The following is a 16034-nucleotide window of genomic DNA, read 5'->3' as shown; positions in this document are numbered from 1 at the left end:
CGCACTAGCGCCACCCTTCTGGTGTGGATGGAATGCAGGATGACACGTGGCTCCTGGAATTCTCTTCTTTGGGGTCAGTGTGAATATATGGCAGCAGGCTCCATTGCGCTGGTCAGAGGACACTGATGCCAACAGCCGGTGCGGCGCTCACAACGGCTCCATCTTCTCTGCTCCATGCCCAGCGCACAGGGGGTTAAGCCGCCGCCTGCACTCTCGCACGTACGCTATGGCGCCCCATGCGGCCACTCTCTAACCAGCACCTCGGGAATGCGGAGCCGGAGCTCCCGGGACTGCTCCGCTCCACCGCCCCCATCGTCCTGCAGATACACGTACTCCCGAGAGACGATCCGGGGCTCCCCAGTTCTCTCACTCCCAAACATCGCAGCAGTGGGCTACACGTGGGCGCCATACTGTCGCATGTTGATTGCAGCTTCGAAGTGGTTGAATCTGGCATCCATGTTGGTAGAGGCACCGGAACTTCTCATACATGCCATCACAGGACAGAGTAATTACGCGTAATGACGGATACGTGTCTCGTATACAGTCGGAAATTTTAATCCGTATCAACTAAACAACTATGCTTTCTTACGTGATAAGCGACCCCTGTAAAGGCGCTCTTAGTAGTTACGCATGCGCGTTGCCAGCAGATGTTACCCTTGACCTTCTCAATATGGCGGCGTGCTGCAGACAGCGGGGACACTTGCACGCGATACTTCCTGCTTCTTTTCGCCTCCAATAGTTAGAGGTTTTAGCAGGAGTGGGCGGGGCGAGGGCACTGCGGGGACATCGGGGCGCTGATCCGCGGGAAGACGTTACCGGAGACACCGGGATGAATCATAAGAGCAAGAAGCGGATTAAGGAGGCGAAGCGCAGCGCCCGTCCGGAGCTCAAAGACTCCCAGGACTGGAGCCGCCATAACTACGCCGAGGTGTACCGGCTGAGCCCCAGCACCGTGCCGGTGAGCACTGTCTCGCCCCTCCATCACACCGGGTATTGCGTCAGTGGCCACAAGTGCCAGGCTGGTAGTACTCGTGCCGCCGTGTTTACTATACCGCCACCACATGGGCAGGAGTCTGCTCAGCAGTGATGGAGGGTACCAGGCATGGTGGCACCAATGTACTCGCCTGTGCGCGGGGCTAGTACTGCATGCCCTGGAGATAGGCGCCCACATGTACCCACTGTAAATTGGGCTGCCATTTCTTCATTGTGCCATTGGTGCCCAACACGTTTGCCCCCTCCTCCCTAGAGTTCGTGCCGGTCACCCACAGGCCTCCTTGCAACCATGAGTGCCAGCCACCCAGAGACCAGTGCGCCAGCTACCCACAGGCTCCCGCTCAACAGTGTGCTCCGGCCACCCACAGCCTTACTCGCAGCATTATGCACCGACCACCCACAGGTCTCCTCCATGCCACCCATAGGCTTCCGCGCAACAGTGCTGCCACCCATAGGCTTCCGCGCAACAGTGCTGCCACCCATAGGCTTCCGCGCAACAGTGCTGCCACCCATAGGCTTCCGCGCAACAGTGCTGCCACCCATAGGCTTCCGCGCAACAGTGCTGCCACCCATAGGCTTCCGCGCAACAGTGCGTACCTACCACTGGTAGGCTTCCGCGTAACAGCGCACTGACACTCACAGGCGTCCGCTCAACAGTGCTGCCACCCATAGGCTTCTGCGCAACAGTGCGTACCTACCACTGGTAGGCTTCCCGCTTAACAGCGCACTGACACTCACAGGCCTCCGCTCAACAGTGCACGCCGGCCACATAGCAAGGTAAAAAGTATACCTAAACAGCTAAGTAAATGACACATAGGTACAGTTGGAGCAAGGACTGTACCTGTGAGGTCATACCATCTACAAGGGAATGGAAAAGGACATAGGTGAAGGTAACAGCTGACGAATGGCAGTTTGGAGGCAGCAGGATTATTGCAGGGTGTAGGCGTTATTGAAGAGGTGGGCTTTAGGTTACCTTTTGAAGGTTAGGGAGAGCCTGAATGGTTGATGCGTTGAGTTCCAGGAGAAGCAGGGAGACAGTTGTGTGAGGAGCAGACAGTGAAGAAGGAGGTCTTTGAGGACCAAAGATTACCCGTAAGTGTGGCAAGAAATCAAGTGATCAGGGATGTATGGAGGGACTGCTTATACACTGCTCAAAAAAAAATAAAGGGAACACATAAACAGAATCTAACTCCCAAGTAAATCAAACTTCTGTGAAATCAAACTGTCCACTTAGGAAACAACACTGTTTGACAATCAATTTCACATGCTGTTGTGCAAATGGAATAGACAACAGATGGAAATTATTGTCAGTTATCAAGACACACTCAATAAAGGAGTGGTTCTGCAGGTGGGGACCACAGACCACATCTCAGTACTAATGCTTTCTGGCTGATGTTTTGGTCACTTTTGAATGTTGGTTGTGCTTTCTCACTCGTAGCATGAGACGGACTCTACAACCCACACAAGTGGCTCAGGTGGTGCAGTTCATCTAGGATGGCACATCAATGTGAGCTGTGGCAAGAAGGTTTGCTGTCTGTCAGCGTAGTGTCCAGAGGCTGGAGGCGCTACCAGGAGACAGGCCAGTATACCAGAAGACGAGGAGGGGGCCAACAACCCAGCAGCAGGACCGCTAGCTCAGCCTTTTGCAAGGAGGAACAGGAGGAGCACTGCCAGAGCCCTGCAAAATGACCTCCACCAGGCCACAAATGTGCATGTGTCTGCACAAACGGTTAGAAACCAACTCAATGAGGATGGTCTGAGTATCCAACATCCATAGATGGGGGTTGTGCTCACAGCCCAACACCGTGCTGGACGCTTGGCATTTGCCACAGAACACCAGGATTGGCAAATTCGCCACTGGCGCCCTGTGCTCTTCACCGATGAAAGCAGGTTCACACTGAGCACATGTGACAGACGTGAGAGTCTGGAGACACCGTGGAGAGAAACCTGCTGCCTGCAACATCCTTCAGTATGACCGGTTTGGCAGTGGGTCAGTAATGGTGTGGGGTGGCATTCCTTTGGAGGGCCGCACAGCCCTCCATGTGCTCGCCAGAGGTAGCCTGACTGCCATTAGGTACCGAGATGAGATCGTCAGACCCCTTGTGAGACCATATGCTGGTGCGGTTGGCCCTGGGTTCCTCCTAATGTAGGACAATGCCAGACCTCATGTGGCTGGAGTGTGTCAGCAGTTCCTGCAAGATGAAGGCATTGAAGCTATGGACTGGCCCGCCCGTTCCCCAGACCTGAATCCGATTGAGCACATCTGGGACATCACGTCTCGCACCATCCACCAACGTTGCACCACAGACTGTCCAGGAGTTGGCGGATGCTTTAGTCGAGTTCTGGGAGGAGATCCCTCAGGAGACCATCCGCCTCCTCATCAGTAGCATGCCCAGGCGTTGTAAGGAGGTCATACAGACACCTGGAGGCCACACACACTACAGAGCATCATTTCCTTGTCTTGAGGCATTTCCACTGAAGTTGGATCAGTCTGTAACTTCATTTTCCACTTTGATTTTGAGCATCATTCCAACTCCAGACCTCCGTGGGATATTAGTTGTGATTTACATTGATAATTTTTAGATTTTATTGTTCTCAACACATCCCACTATGTAATGAATAAAGATTTACAACTGGAATATTTCATTCAGTGATATCTAGGATGTGGGATTTGTGTGTCCACTTTATTTTTTTGAGCAGTGTATATGGGCTTGTAAGTCACTGCTAATGTTGTGACCTGCGCTCCCTGGGCAGAGGAGACAGTTGGATTAATCAGGCAGCAGAGACAAGGATGGACAGCGAGATGGAAGGCCACAGAGGAGGATGATAAAGTAGTCGGGACATACTGGCTGTCTGCACTAACATTTTTGTTGATTCTAAGCTGCGAAGAGAATGGATTCAAGAAATGTTTTTAGTTTGTCAGCGTGTGGTAATAAGGGAGTGAATGTGAGGCTTGAAGGATCGCGCAGAGCCAGTTACACCAAGGCTGTAGAACTGGGGAAATTCTGGAGCTGTTAAAGGAAACCTGTCAGCAGGATTGTGCACAGTAACCTACAGACAGTGTCAGGTCGGCGCCGCTATACTGATTGCAAGGATACCTTGGTTGATGAAATCAGTCTTGTGGTTGTTGTGCTCTGGGGCGGCCTGTGGGGGGGGGCGTCTTCATGTGGTGTTCTGATTAGCTATTCAAAATGCAGACTGCATATATATATATCTCTTGGAAAAAAAATCCCCTTCTGCAGGCAGGTACCAGCGGTGGCACCTGTGCTGCAGCATGATGAAGTATATACACGTTTTTGATCCTGACGTTCCTAAAAATAAAAAAAATCCATTTGAAAATGGCTCTGCTTGCACAATAGCAGCTATCGGTGACCTGATAGCCGCTACTGCGCCATCTTGGAGGAGGAAATTTTTTTTGTTCTCTTGCAAGATGGCGACACCTTAGCAATAGCAGCTATCAGGTCACCAATAACTGCACAGGCGTGACTGGCGCCATTTTCAAACAGATTTTATTTTTTTTAGGAGCTTCAGGATTACATCAAACAAATGTTTTTATAATTAATTACAAATGCAATCATTTGCTATCGCCGGTGCCTGCCTGCAGAAAGATTTTTTTTTTTCCCCCAAGATATATATACAGGTGCTTCTCACAAAATTAGAATATCATCAAAAAGTTAATTTATTTCAGTTCTTCAATGCAAAAAGTGAAACTCATATAGAGACATTACAAACAGAGTGATCTATTTATGTTTATGATTATGGCGTGCAGACGTGTGACCATTTTGACTAATCACTTGGAGGTGGGATTTGCGTCTGCTATACATTTATCACATATCTTTTGAAATGTATGCTATAGAAACATCCCTGTAATGGCGTCACCGCCAAAGCCAGTGACTGGCTGCTGTCATGTGCATGCTCACAGCATGGACACAAATATGGGAAATTTAGAAGGTTTTTACTATACGTCTTTTTCTTTTTTTTTTTACTGTATAACAGTAAGGGTTAATTCAGACTTGCATGCCATCTGTTTATTCCTCAGTAACATTGTATTCTATGGGAAGCTTCATATGTTCCATCTTCATTTTTTGGCCGACGGTCTGCATAAAAAATGGGAGACATGTCCTCCTGTGGTCTGTTTTGCAGACAGAACTCCTCCATCCTACTGAGTGTTGGTGCTGGAGGTTAGGTTCTGTGGCCAAGCATTTACAGGTGGAGATACAGCCGAGTTATGTAGAAGCCCTCTTTAGTTCAGCATGTGAGGGTCGGTAAATGTCAGTGGTCTGATCTCCACGCTGATTTTGTTGACGTGTACATTTTGCGTCTTTTCCGTCTCTTATGTTCTAGGACAATGTAGAGCGAGTTGATGCGGTGCAGCTCACTCCGCAGGAATTCATTGAACGCTATGAGAAGCCTTACAAGCCGGTGGTGATCATCAATGGCACACTGGCATGGCCTGCGCATGAAAAGTGGACAATAGAAAGGCTCAAACGCAAGTACCGCAACCAGAAGTTCAAGTGTGGAGAAGACAATGACGGCTACTCTGTGAAGATGAAGATGAAATATTACATAGAGTATATGGAAGGGACACGGGATGACAGTCCCTTGTACATCTTTGATAGCAGCTACGGGGAGCACCCGAAAAGAAGCAAATTACTGGAAGATTACGAGGTGCCAAGATATTTTCAAGATGACCTTTTCCAGTTTGCTGGAGAGAAGAGACGACCACCATACCGGTATAGCACACATCAACCTTCTTTTTGCTGCTGTTTATTACTATGGGGTACATCACACAGTGCTGATAAATGCTGTCAAATGTAAATTATCCTGCCTTCTGTCCCAAGCTTGGGACAAGTGAGTTTGCATGTCTTCAGCTGCCAAATGATGACACAGACTGTCGTCCTAAGCCCGCACATCCCCTTTAACCTCTTCACCCCGCAGCCAATTTCCGTTTTTGCATTTCCGTTTTTCCTCCCAAACCCATAACTCTTTTATTTATGTGTCCACATAGACATGTGAGGGCTTGCTTTTTGGGGGACAAGTTGTACCTTTGAATGACATCATTGATTTTACCACATAGTGTACTCAAAAACGCTTAAAGAATTCCAAGTGCGGTGAAACTGAAAAAAAACACAATTCTGACATTGTTTTTTGGGAATTGTATTTACGGTGTACGTTTTATGGTAAACATCACCTTGCTGTGTGATTCGCCTCATCAATACTATTATGGCGATACCAAACATGTCCAGTTCTTTTATTACTTTAGTGGTGAAAAAAAAACTCAGAAGAAGTTAGCGTCAGGTCCTGGCTGTAATATACAGCCACAGTCGCCAGCCCGCTCCATACACTGGACACTGACATGTTCCGTATATATACAGTGAATATGAAGTGGTTAAAAAGCTGGAAAGCCTTAAATTGGAGGCCATTGGTCTGCATTAATGCTAGGATTATTTTTAGCGATTATTGAAATGTACGTTTCGTTATTTTGGATGGTCATTAATATGACTTGTGCTTCTGTCCCACTCCAGATGGTTTGTGATGGGGCCTCCTCGCTCTGGAACAGGCATCCACATTGATCCCTTAGGAACCAGTGCATGGAATGCATTGGTCCATGGACACAAGCGCTGGTGCCTCTTTCCTACCAACACCCCACGTGAGCTAATCAAAGTGACCCGAGACGAAGGAGGTAACCAGCAGGATGAGGCCATCACTTGGTTTAATGTCATCTATCCCCGTACGCTGCTTCCCACTTGGCCTCCTGAGTTCAAGCCGTTAGAGATCTTGCAGAAGCCTGGAGAAACCGTGTTTGTACCAGGTAAATGCACATTTCGGGCACCTTCAGATATAGCAAAGCTGGGTTTATTGGTGCTGAGAATCTGAGTTTATCTGACTCTGCTCATCGTAATAGCCTAACGTGTTAAGCCACTAAGAACTGCCGAATAACATTTGGTAGGTGATGTCAGCAATCCACAGTTGACTATGAGAAAGCTAGTAATGAAGCATGATTTCTCAGATTCATTTAAAATTCATGTAAAATTCAGTTTTGGGCTCCACAGTTTACAAAGGATATTGCAAAGTCAGTTGAAAGGTGTGTTTCCGCGAAAAGAACACCTAGCTTGATTTTACAAGATTTTTGTAAACTTGAAATATAAGCCCCAGCTGCAGTACCATGATGTCTCCAAAGGTTCTTTGACTGCAGGAGTCTAGAGTGACTGAAGACTAGGCAAGTCGTTATGCAGGGCCGGCATTAGAGGCAAGGGCAGACAAACTGGGAAATATTTCGGGGCCCACACTCTCTTAGCGGCCTACAGCATTTCTATTCGAGGTTAAAACTGTTCAAGGACCTTTGGTAACATCACAGTCACGTGACATGTTCCCAGGGCCTTTTTTTACAGCGGGAGTAGGTTGTAATCAGGAGCGCTGGTGGAGCAGGGTCACAGGAGCTGTTTGGCGGTCTCGCGATGCTCTGATTCATCCCAGGCTGCTGCGGCAGATTTGGTTGTGCGGGGGCTCTGCCGACATTTTGTGAAAGCCCGGTGCCCCCGCACTTCCATTGCTGTAATGCTGTGATCTCCCGGAAAATGGCCGCCAGAGGTGGCTCATGTGCAGAATGAGATCTCGGCACCTACATCAGCTGTTTCACACTCTGATTTGATGGAGGAAGTGGCCGGAGGCCCCTCCTCCACCAATGAAGTCAGCACAGATGGAGACAGCGAGTGGGCGGGCACAGTGCTGCCCGTGGACCTCTTTTCCAGCTCCTCGGCTGTCTCGGTCCGCGGACCAGACTTAGACAGCCAAAGGGCCGGATGCGGCTTGCGGGCCGCACTTTGCCCAGGTCTGGTTTACAGTGATTATGATAAACCCCATAAAAAGTTTAGCTGTTCTAGGAGGATCTCTTCCAACAAGCCTACAATCTGCAGTGATCCTTAATCTGCCGTACGACCAGCTCTACCCTCTCCTAGTGTATCCTCACCCATCCCCTGTAGACTGTGAGCCCTCGTGGGCAGGGTCCTCTCTCCTTCTGTACTTGTGTGTGCCTTGTATTGCTCATGTTTATTGTGTTTGTCTATATTTGCCCCTTTTCACATGTAAAGCACCATGGAAAAATGGCGCTATAAAAATGTCTAATAATAATAATAGTAATCTTCTTGACATTTTCCTGACAGCTTACAACACAGCAAAGGGATCTTCTTATTGTTGAATGTTATCAGTCAGCAGTCAGGAGTAGGATACAAAAAAAGATTCAAAGACATTAGGTATACTTTGAAACACTGTGAAGATGGTCAACTAGAAGTGTCTTAAATTTGGCATAAAAGCGACAATACCTTACTGGACTGGACGTCCTTCTAATTTACGAGAAGTACCATATTTTTCGGACTGTAAGACGCACTTTTTTCCAAAAAGATTTTAGCGGAAAATGGGGGTGCGGATGTACTTATCAAGAGTCTCATCCCAGGCTGATGCACCTGTATGATGCAGAGCCGATCGAATTTTGCACCTTTAGTCTCCCATGGAGACTATTGAATCATACCAAAATTAAAAAAAAAAAATAAAATTGAAAATATAAATATAAAAAAAAGTTTAAATCACCCCTTTCGCCCCATTCAACATAAAGTATTAAAAAAAATCAAATATACACGTTTGGTATCGCCACATTCAGAATTGCCCGATCTATCAATATAAAAAAAAGAACCCGATTGCTAAATGGCGTAACGAGAAAAAAATTCAAAACACCAGAATTACGTTTTTTTAGTAGCCGCAACATTGCATTGAAATGCAATAAAGGGCAATCAAAAGATCATATCTACATCAAAATGGTATCAATAAAAACATCAGCTCTGCACGCAACAAATAAGCCCTCACCCGACCCGAGATGGCGAAAAATGGAGATGCTACGGGGCATGACCCAATGTGGACATGCAGCCTGATTCCTGTTGGCCCCCATTGATGCAATCTGGGTGTCCTTTAGGCCCCCAATGCCTCTATCTTTGTTGAGGAGATATTTATATTTTCTACACAATATTTATACTCCTTTTTAGAAGATCGTTACTGGCGTATTGCAGTATTAATAAAGAAAAATGGTTTGTGTATTTAAAAAAAAAAAAAATATGTTAACTCACCCCCTTGTTCCTAATGCAAAAATTAAAGGGGTTATCCACTACTCAGACAACCGCTTCTCAATCTTTGTTTCTCCCTTGTAAAATAATAATACCCATACTCGTCTCCAGTTCTGTTCCAGCGGTGTTGGCACTGGGTCTCCCGAGGATCACGTGACAGTTGGGTCTGATATGTTACTATGCATGGCAGAAACCGGGGCTATTCTTAGTCTTCCAGCTTCCATGGCAACCCATTGGCACCCCGCGATCGTTTTGTAGGGGTGACAGTGGGCTGACAGAGTAATCTGATTCTGTGAAATCTTTCCATGCCAGGGTTGCACTGACCACGTATGTTAAGAGTTGCTATGTGTAACAGCTGGCTTGTGCACTGGATGGCATAACCTCTGTGCCATGCATACATGGAATGGTGCTATAAATGACACTTAACTATGACGTACATGTACATCAGGGCATGCAACTTGGTTCATTAACAATAAGGTAAACTCCACTAAAGAAAATCAAATGCCAGAATTGCCATTTTTGTCACTGCAGCTTCTCTATACTCCAAAAAGATACCAATAAAAACCGCTCGCCTTGCGAAAAGCAAGCTCACAAACCGCTCCAATGATGTAAAAATAAAAATTATAAGTCTTGGGAAATGTTGACACACAATTTGTATAATTTTTATTTTTTTTTTACTTTTTTTATTTGAATTATTTTTTTTTTCACCACTAAAATATACAATAAAAACTTTGTCTGGTATCACCATGATTACCCTGACCTGAAGAAGCTCTCAGCCATTTTTACTGTAAAACGAATGCTATAAACACAAAATAAAGGAGACTTGTTGAGGGAAGGGGGTGTTTTTTTTATCCCACTTTAATTTTTTACCTGTTTTTCAGTTCATTAAATGGTACAGTGAGTAAAGTCAATCAAAACTACGGCTCGTCAACTTATTATTGCATGTTCGCTTATCACTATTAAAAACACAATACAAGAAAAAGTGAAAATGTTCCCAGTCAAGAATGAGGGAAAATGGTCCAGTCTTAAAATGACTCAAGAAAATGAGGAGCATTTTTCTTATTGAAAGAAAACTATAATGCGTAATATACGTTCTCACCAGCTTTTCTTTACTATTGTTGTGCCATGTTGGCAGCCTCAATTTCCTCCATGATGCAATTGTCAGTTATTTCATAGTAGGAATAAAATCTGACGTTCTGCAAAATATCTCCTTTTGTTTCACCAGGTGGCTGGTGGCACGTTGTACTGAACTTGGACACCGCTATCGCCATTACCCAGAACTTCGCCAGTTGTACGAATTTCCCGGTTGTTTGGCACAAGACTGTGCGAGGGAGGCCCAAACTGTCCAGAAAGTGGTATAGGTAAGAAGAAAATGGTAGTACAAGTGAATTCTAACAGATGGGACTTTATTTATATAGCGCCAACATATTCCGCAGCGCGTTACAGTTTAACAGTTTCAAACACAACAGTCATAAGTAACAACGTTAAAACTTGATGATGTTTTCTCTAGTTTTTGTTCAAAGTTTTAGAATATGTAAAAAAAAGTAGGTCAGTGTATCCAAACCTATAATACACCTCAGCTCCATATATGTGACATGTTAGAGTAGAGTAGGGCCCTGCCAAAAGAGTCTACCTTGTCGTGGTGGCAGGTTTAAAAAATGTTTTGGTCAAAACGAAAGCTGCTGGCTATGTATGTGATCTGGTGTTTGATGGGACCTGTTATTGTGTGATTGGTGAGGACGTGGTGCATAAGTGGAAGTTTTCCAAAAGAGGGCGGACTGTGGAAGGATCAAGGTTTATTTTTATAAAAGCAAGAGTTGAAACGCGCGTCGGGGCTCGGGCAGGTGGTCTCCTTTCTTCCACTATGGGTAAGTGATTCATTGCATTTGGTGGCTTCACTGCATTGGCTGCATGTGTTTGAGATTTGACCTAGACTTTCAGGCTAAGTGAGAAAAACTTTACAATGATTATTACTGCATGATAGAAGTTTTGATAGGCACCCTTCAGGTATCCCTTATACAATTTGTATGCACATGCCACTTTTGACAATGGTAGTCGTTTATCTAATTGTGCTATGTTTGGCCTTCTGTAAAATGTTAGCGTTACTGTTTTAATGTATTGGTGAAGGAATTTTATTTTTTATTTTATACTTTTTATGTGTTTGGTGTTTCTGGTTTACTCCATTTTTTTTTCTAATTTGATATGACTGTAATTGTACTGACCTGGAAAGGCATGACAGGTAATTTTTAACATGGAGGACAGTGTGAAACAACAAACGTCAAAACAACAGTAACGGAATTACGTTTTATTTCACCTTTTTTTGAATTGATCATTACTGTCAAGTGAGTTCTGTGTTGGAAGAATCAATTTTAGAAACAGATTTTACTTCGAACTACAATGAGTGTGTGTAGTGGAACTTATGGATTATCCTAAAATTCAGAAATCATGGTTTAATCTCCCGCTGCGGGAATGACATCATGAGCATCGGTCATCTGACTGCAGCAGCCAATCCCAGTCTTGTGTGCATGAATAGCAGTTGACAGCCGCGATCTGGTGACTGATGGTTTGGATGCCATTACCTTTGATCTCATGGGAGACTACTGGACTGGCTACAGACTCAAATGGTAAGTATTGATTATTTATTTTATATCAACTCCTACGCTGGGTTAAATAATATTCCAATATATATTTGTACCTTGACAAGGGTTATTTTCCTATTGATGAGCAACTTCTTCTTTTCCGTTTCTAGGATCTTGAAGCAGGAGCGTCCTGAGCTAGCTGCCTTGGCAGACACTGTGGATTTACAGGAATCAACCGGGATCGCGTCTGACTCTTCAAGTGACTCGTCCAGCTCCTCATCCTCCAGCTCTTCTGAATCTGGATCAGAGGTGAGGTTCTAAAGTATCGCATGAGGATTCTCCTCCCTCCATGCCCACAAGTAGTTGGCATAGATTTCATTTACTTGGCAGCACATGGTAATAAGCATTAGCCGACTTGATGCCTCTACAAGTCTGTGTGCAGCAGCAGGCTGATTTGTTGTGACAGATCTCCTGTAAAGCTAAATCCGGCATCTAAAAGCTGCAACAAGTGGAAGTAATGTGATTAGTAGCTTCCACACTCAGCTTGTGGCTCCAGTATGGATGTCAGACAGCTATAGGCTTTAAGGAATGTTTTTGCCCAAATGTAAAGAAGTCCTAGCTAGAAATAGAAGTCCCTGACTTGTCATAACCACCTGCGACTACTTGTTGCCAGTGTAGGACACTAAGGTAGCTTAGGCTGATGTACTGTAGCGTTAGGAATGGTGGTGAGCGAACGTGCTCGGGCTTTATCATAGTATCTCGGGCGAGGTCTAAGAATATGTTCAAGCTCCCGCCACTGAATGGTTCGCAGCTGGTAGACAGGCACAACACATGCGAGGATGGCCTAACAGCCACGGGGGCTCGAACATATTCTTATACCACGCCTGAGCACGCGCGCTCATCACTAGTCAGGAAACATCTTAGCGATTTCTGATTTAAAGAGACTACGTCAGCATAGAATGTCTGATCAAACCAAATACAGACGCTCGGTGCATCATGGCGGGGCCAAACATTTCAGTTCACTCCATAGAGCCAAAGAAGGGAGGAGATAGATGGAAACCAAGCAGGTGGAAGGAGCACTTAAATGTTTGACCACTCCATGATGTACTGAACGCCTGTACTTAGTTTGAAGTCATCCTGTGCTGACAGTCCCTTTTAAGGGGTTGTGTAATGGTAGACATTGGTGACATTTCATATCTGCATTTTTTGGGTGGTCGCATGGACGGCCATCCATTTTAGTTAACTATGTTGTTGCTGGGGAAAAAGTCAAGCAAAGTAGACAGGTTTTGCAAATTTGGTGGCCCCCAGTTATCATACATTGGTGCCATACCTTGATCTCCGTTATATAGTTAATATTTTTGTTAGCATATGGGCAAATGTTCTTTTACCCAAGATAACATTTTTGCTCAGGTCAGTTTTGACCTTCGTGGGATAACTACAGTACGTCTTCATGTAAAAGGCTATAGCTGTGTCTCATATTCCACTTGGTTCTGCACACAGGACAACTCCAGCTCTGGAGCGGAGACTACGTCACACCGAAAGAAGAAGAGGAGGACGTGCAGCGGGATGGGGAACGGAGACAGCACCACACAGGATGACTGTGTGAGCAAAGAAAGGAGCTCCTCCAGGTGACAGCCAGAGACAGACATGGCTCCTGTACACGGTTTCTTTGTTCAGATTGCTATAATCTGCTGCTCGGACGTAGGCAAACAAGCCCCGTGCCACCATTATAAGGACTTTGCACACACAGACATTACTGATATGAATCCTAACTTCTGTGAAATTATTATTAAGCCTCAAATGGCCTTTGATGGATGAAGAATGAGTAGCGATGCTTATTGTGAAAATGCCTTCATTGAGCATGCTCAGAATCGTTCTTGGGTTTTAAGTTGGAATGTAAGGAAATGAAGTGTACACGGATTTCACAATATTCATCCTTTGGGTCACTTCGGTTGAATAGTTCAGTGGTTTTAATTCCAGCTCCTGCAGCAAATGAGGTCTGTGCAGGCTGAAGCCACCACTTGCCCTGTAACATTGGCCTAGTGGCACATTGGGTTATTATTGCTTTCTCTGAGCTTCTCCAACTCCATCCTTAAGTGAAACGCAAAGTGTAATAACCCTTAACATCCCGATCACACATCGGTTACAGCAAATGCTCCTAAAAATGGTATGTATACAGAAATGACCTTTTACACACACTAATGAATAATTACTAAAGGAACCGTGTGCAGTGTCCCTGGTCTATAGGATTGTAAGATCTTGCCCTATGCAAGCCCCATACCCAAATTACAATTGTTTTTGCTCATTGGTTTTTAATTTCTGATGTAATACCTCTTATTGGACTCCTTCGGCTGCATTATTTTTGGGATCAATGTGAACATCGTTACTACATTTTTTTTCATAATGAAGATTGTAATGCCAATAATGTCACTAAAACGGTATGCAATTGAAATGGTTTCTTTTTCTAGATGTTAATGCTATGTACGTCACATGTGAATCAGGTCTGCGGGAAACTAAAACACTGATTTTATTGAAACTACACACAATTTAGTAAGTGAAACATCACTGGAATTAGGCTCTAGGCTCCTACGTCATGCTGCTCTCAGATTACATAGCAAAAACCTGCTGACAAATACATTTTAAGTGGAGCGAATCCAGCTCATGGACCTCTACTGAGTTGCATTACACTTACGATAGAGGACAGTGTTCCACTCCTAACACTTGACTTCTTGGAGTATAAATTTCTGTAGTGTACTCAAGATTCCCTCCACATGTTTGTAGGCAATGTAGATTTCCATTGTTTAATACGCCATTGAATACAATACTGTACAGAAGTATACATTGGCTTAGACCAATGCATATTGATGAATAATGTTCCCTAGCGGTCCCAGACCAGAACAGCGCCACCTTTGTCTATGGGCTGTGTCCTGTATTGCAACTCGGCAATACTAAAAGGGAAATCTATGTGACCTACTATACGAATGCCTTTATTGTCTACTCTGTCCCTTTTAACCCTGTAAAAGGGTTACTACAGACCTGATTCAGCATTTGACATAGATTATAAGTTTATTAGTTTATAATTAATCCTGTTTACTTAGTGGACTGTCATCACAGGACTATACAATCCTTCTTTAGGGTATGTGCACACGTCAGGATTTCTTGCAGAAATTTCCTGAAGAAAACCGGAAATTTTCTGCAAGAAATCCGCATTTTTTTTTTTTGCGTTTTTTCCCCGTTTTTTTCGCGTTTTTTTTTTTAGCATTTTGCAAGCGTAATTAGCTTGCAGAATGCTAAAGTTTTCCAAGCGATCTGTAGCATCGCTTGGAAAACTGACTGACAGGTTGGTCACACTTGTCAAACATAGTGCTTGACAAGTGTGACCAACTTTTTGCTATAGATGCTGCTTATGCAGCATCAATAGTAAAAGATAGAATGTTTAAAAATAATAAAAAAAATGGTTATACTCACCTGCAGGCGTCCGTTCCTATAGATGCTGTGTGTGTTCAGGACCTTCGATGACGTCGCGGCTTGTGATTGGTCGCTGAGCGGTCACGCGACCAATCACAAGGCCGCGACGTCATCGCAGGTCCTGAACACAGACCATCTAATGGAACGGAAGCGGCAGCATGCCTCCAGGGCCATCGAAGGTGAGCATATGACTATTTTTTATATTAATTCTTTTTTTTACCAATTATATGGTGCCCAGTCCATAGAGGAGAGTCTCCTCTCCTCCACCCTGGGTACCAACCGCTCATAATCTGCTTACTTCCCGCATGGTGTGCACAGCCCCGTGCGGGAAGTAAGCAGATCAATGCACTCCTAGGTGTGCGGAATCCCCGCAATTCCGCATTTTTAATGAACATGTTGCTTTTTGCGGAATACACTGTAAATAATAGGAGGCATATGTAAGCGTTTTTTTCGCGTTTTTATCACGTTTTTATAGCGAAAAAACGCGAAAAAAACTGAACGTGTGCACATGGCCTTATCCTTTAGTCGACAGTAAATTTTGTTTTTTTTAGGCTGCAGCTTTCAAGTAATTTAATTAACTATTCCCCTATAAATCCAGAACATAAAACATGCCCACAAATCTACTACCCTCCAGGAGTGAGGAATGAGAAAAATACAATTTTTCTGTGATCGCATAGTCCTGCAGATTTCCCTGAGCAGCCAAATGATTCAATCTAAACGAATGTCAGCCGCGGGTGTCTTTGTTAATTATATAGATATACAAGAAATGTGTATTCTTAAATTACAGACTGTGATCGCCGTTAATTTAAATCCTTTCCCTCTTTAATTTGTATTTCATTTTCTAATGTTTTCTAACAAAAATTAAAATTGTTTAAAGCTG

The 16034-nt window shown here is 44.6% G+C and overlaps 2 protein-coding genes across 4 annotated transcripts in view; one reads left to right on the top strand and one right to left on the bottom strand.

The window, feature by feature from the left end:
* METTL23 (methyltransferase 23, arginine) overlaps positions 1 to 718 on the bottom strand; it is a 20297-nt gene extending 19579 nt beyond the window's left edge. Inside the window, exon 1 of one of the 3 annotated variants that reach the window (XM_077251841.1) lies at positions 590 to 718. Coding sequence is in view for 1 of the 3 variants with exons in the window: in XM_077251839.1 (XP_077107954.1) it covers positions 261 to 380 (120 nt within the window). In the remaining 2 variants the exon portion in view is untranslated. Of the gene's footprint in view, positions 1 to 260; positions 526 to 589 lie in introns of those variants that run through there. The other 2 variants (XM_077251839.1, XM_077251840.1) reach the window with 2 other exon arrangements.
* On the top strand, positions 700 to 16034 carry JMJD6 (jumonji domain containing 6, arginine demethylase and lysine hydroxylase). Its single transcript, XM_077251838.1, has 6 exons — positions 700 to 958; positions 5338 to 5726; positions 6519 to 6805; positions 10333 to 10468; positions 11857 to 11995; positions 13187 to 16034. The coding sequence occupies exons 1-6, from the start codon at positions 830 to 832 to the stop codon at positions 13316 to 13318; spliced, it is 1212 nt and encodes a 403-aa protein (XP_077107953.1). The 5' UTR covers positions 700 to 829; the 3' UTR covers positions 13319 to 16034.

Source organism: Ranitomeya variabilis, chromosome 4, assembly GCF_051348905.1.
Source record: "Ranitomeya variabilis isolate aRanVar5 chromosome 4, aRanVar5.hap1, whole genome shotgun sequence".
Taxonomy (NCBI): Eukaryota; Metazoa; Chordata; class Amphibia; order Anura; family Dendrobatidae; genus Ranitomeya; species Ranitomeya variabilis.
Note: the sequence above shows the minus strand (reverse complement) of the source record. Positions and strands in the feature narration are given on the sequence as shown.

Excerpts from the sequence above, each read along its gene's own strand:
- JMJD6 (XM_077251838.1), top strand. The coding sequence starts at position 830 with ATGAATCATAAGAGCAAGAAGCGGATTAAGGAGGCGAAGCGCAGCGCC. Across the intron at positions 959-5,337 it reads TGAGCCCCAGCACCGTGCCG|GACAATGTAGAGCGAGTTGA; the intron begins GTGAGCACTGTC and ends CTTATGTTCTAG. Across the intron at positions 6,806-10,332 it reads AGAAACCGTGTTTGTACCAG|GTGGCTGGTGGCACGTTGTA; the intron begins GTAAATGCACAT and ends TTGTTTCACCAG.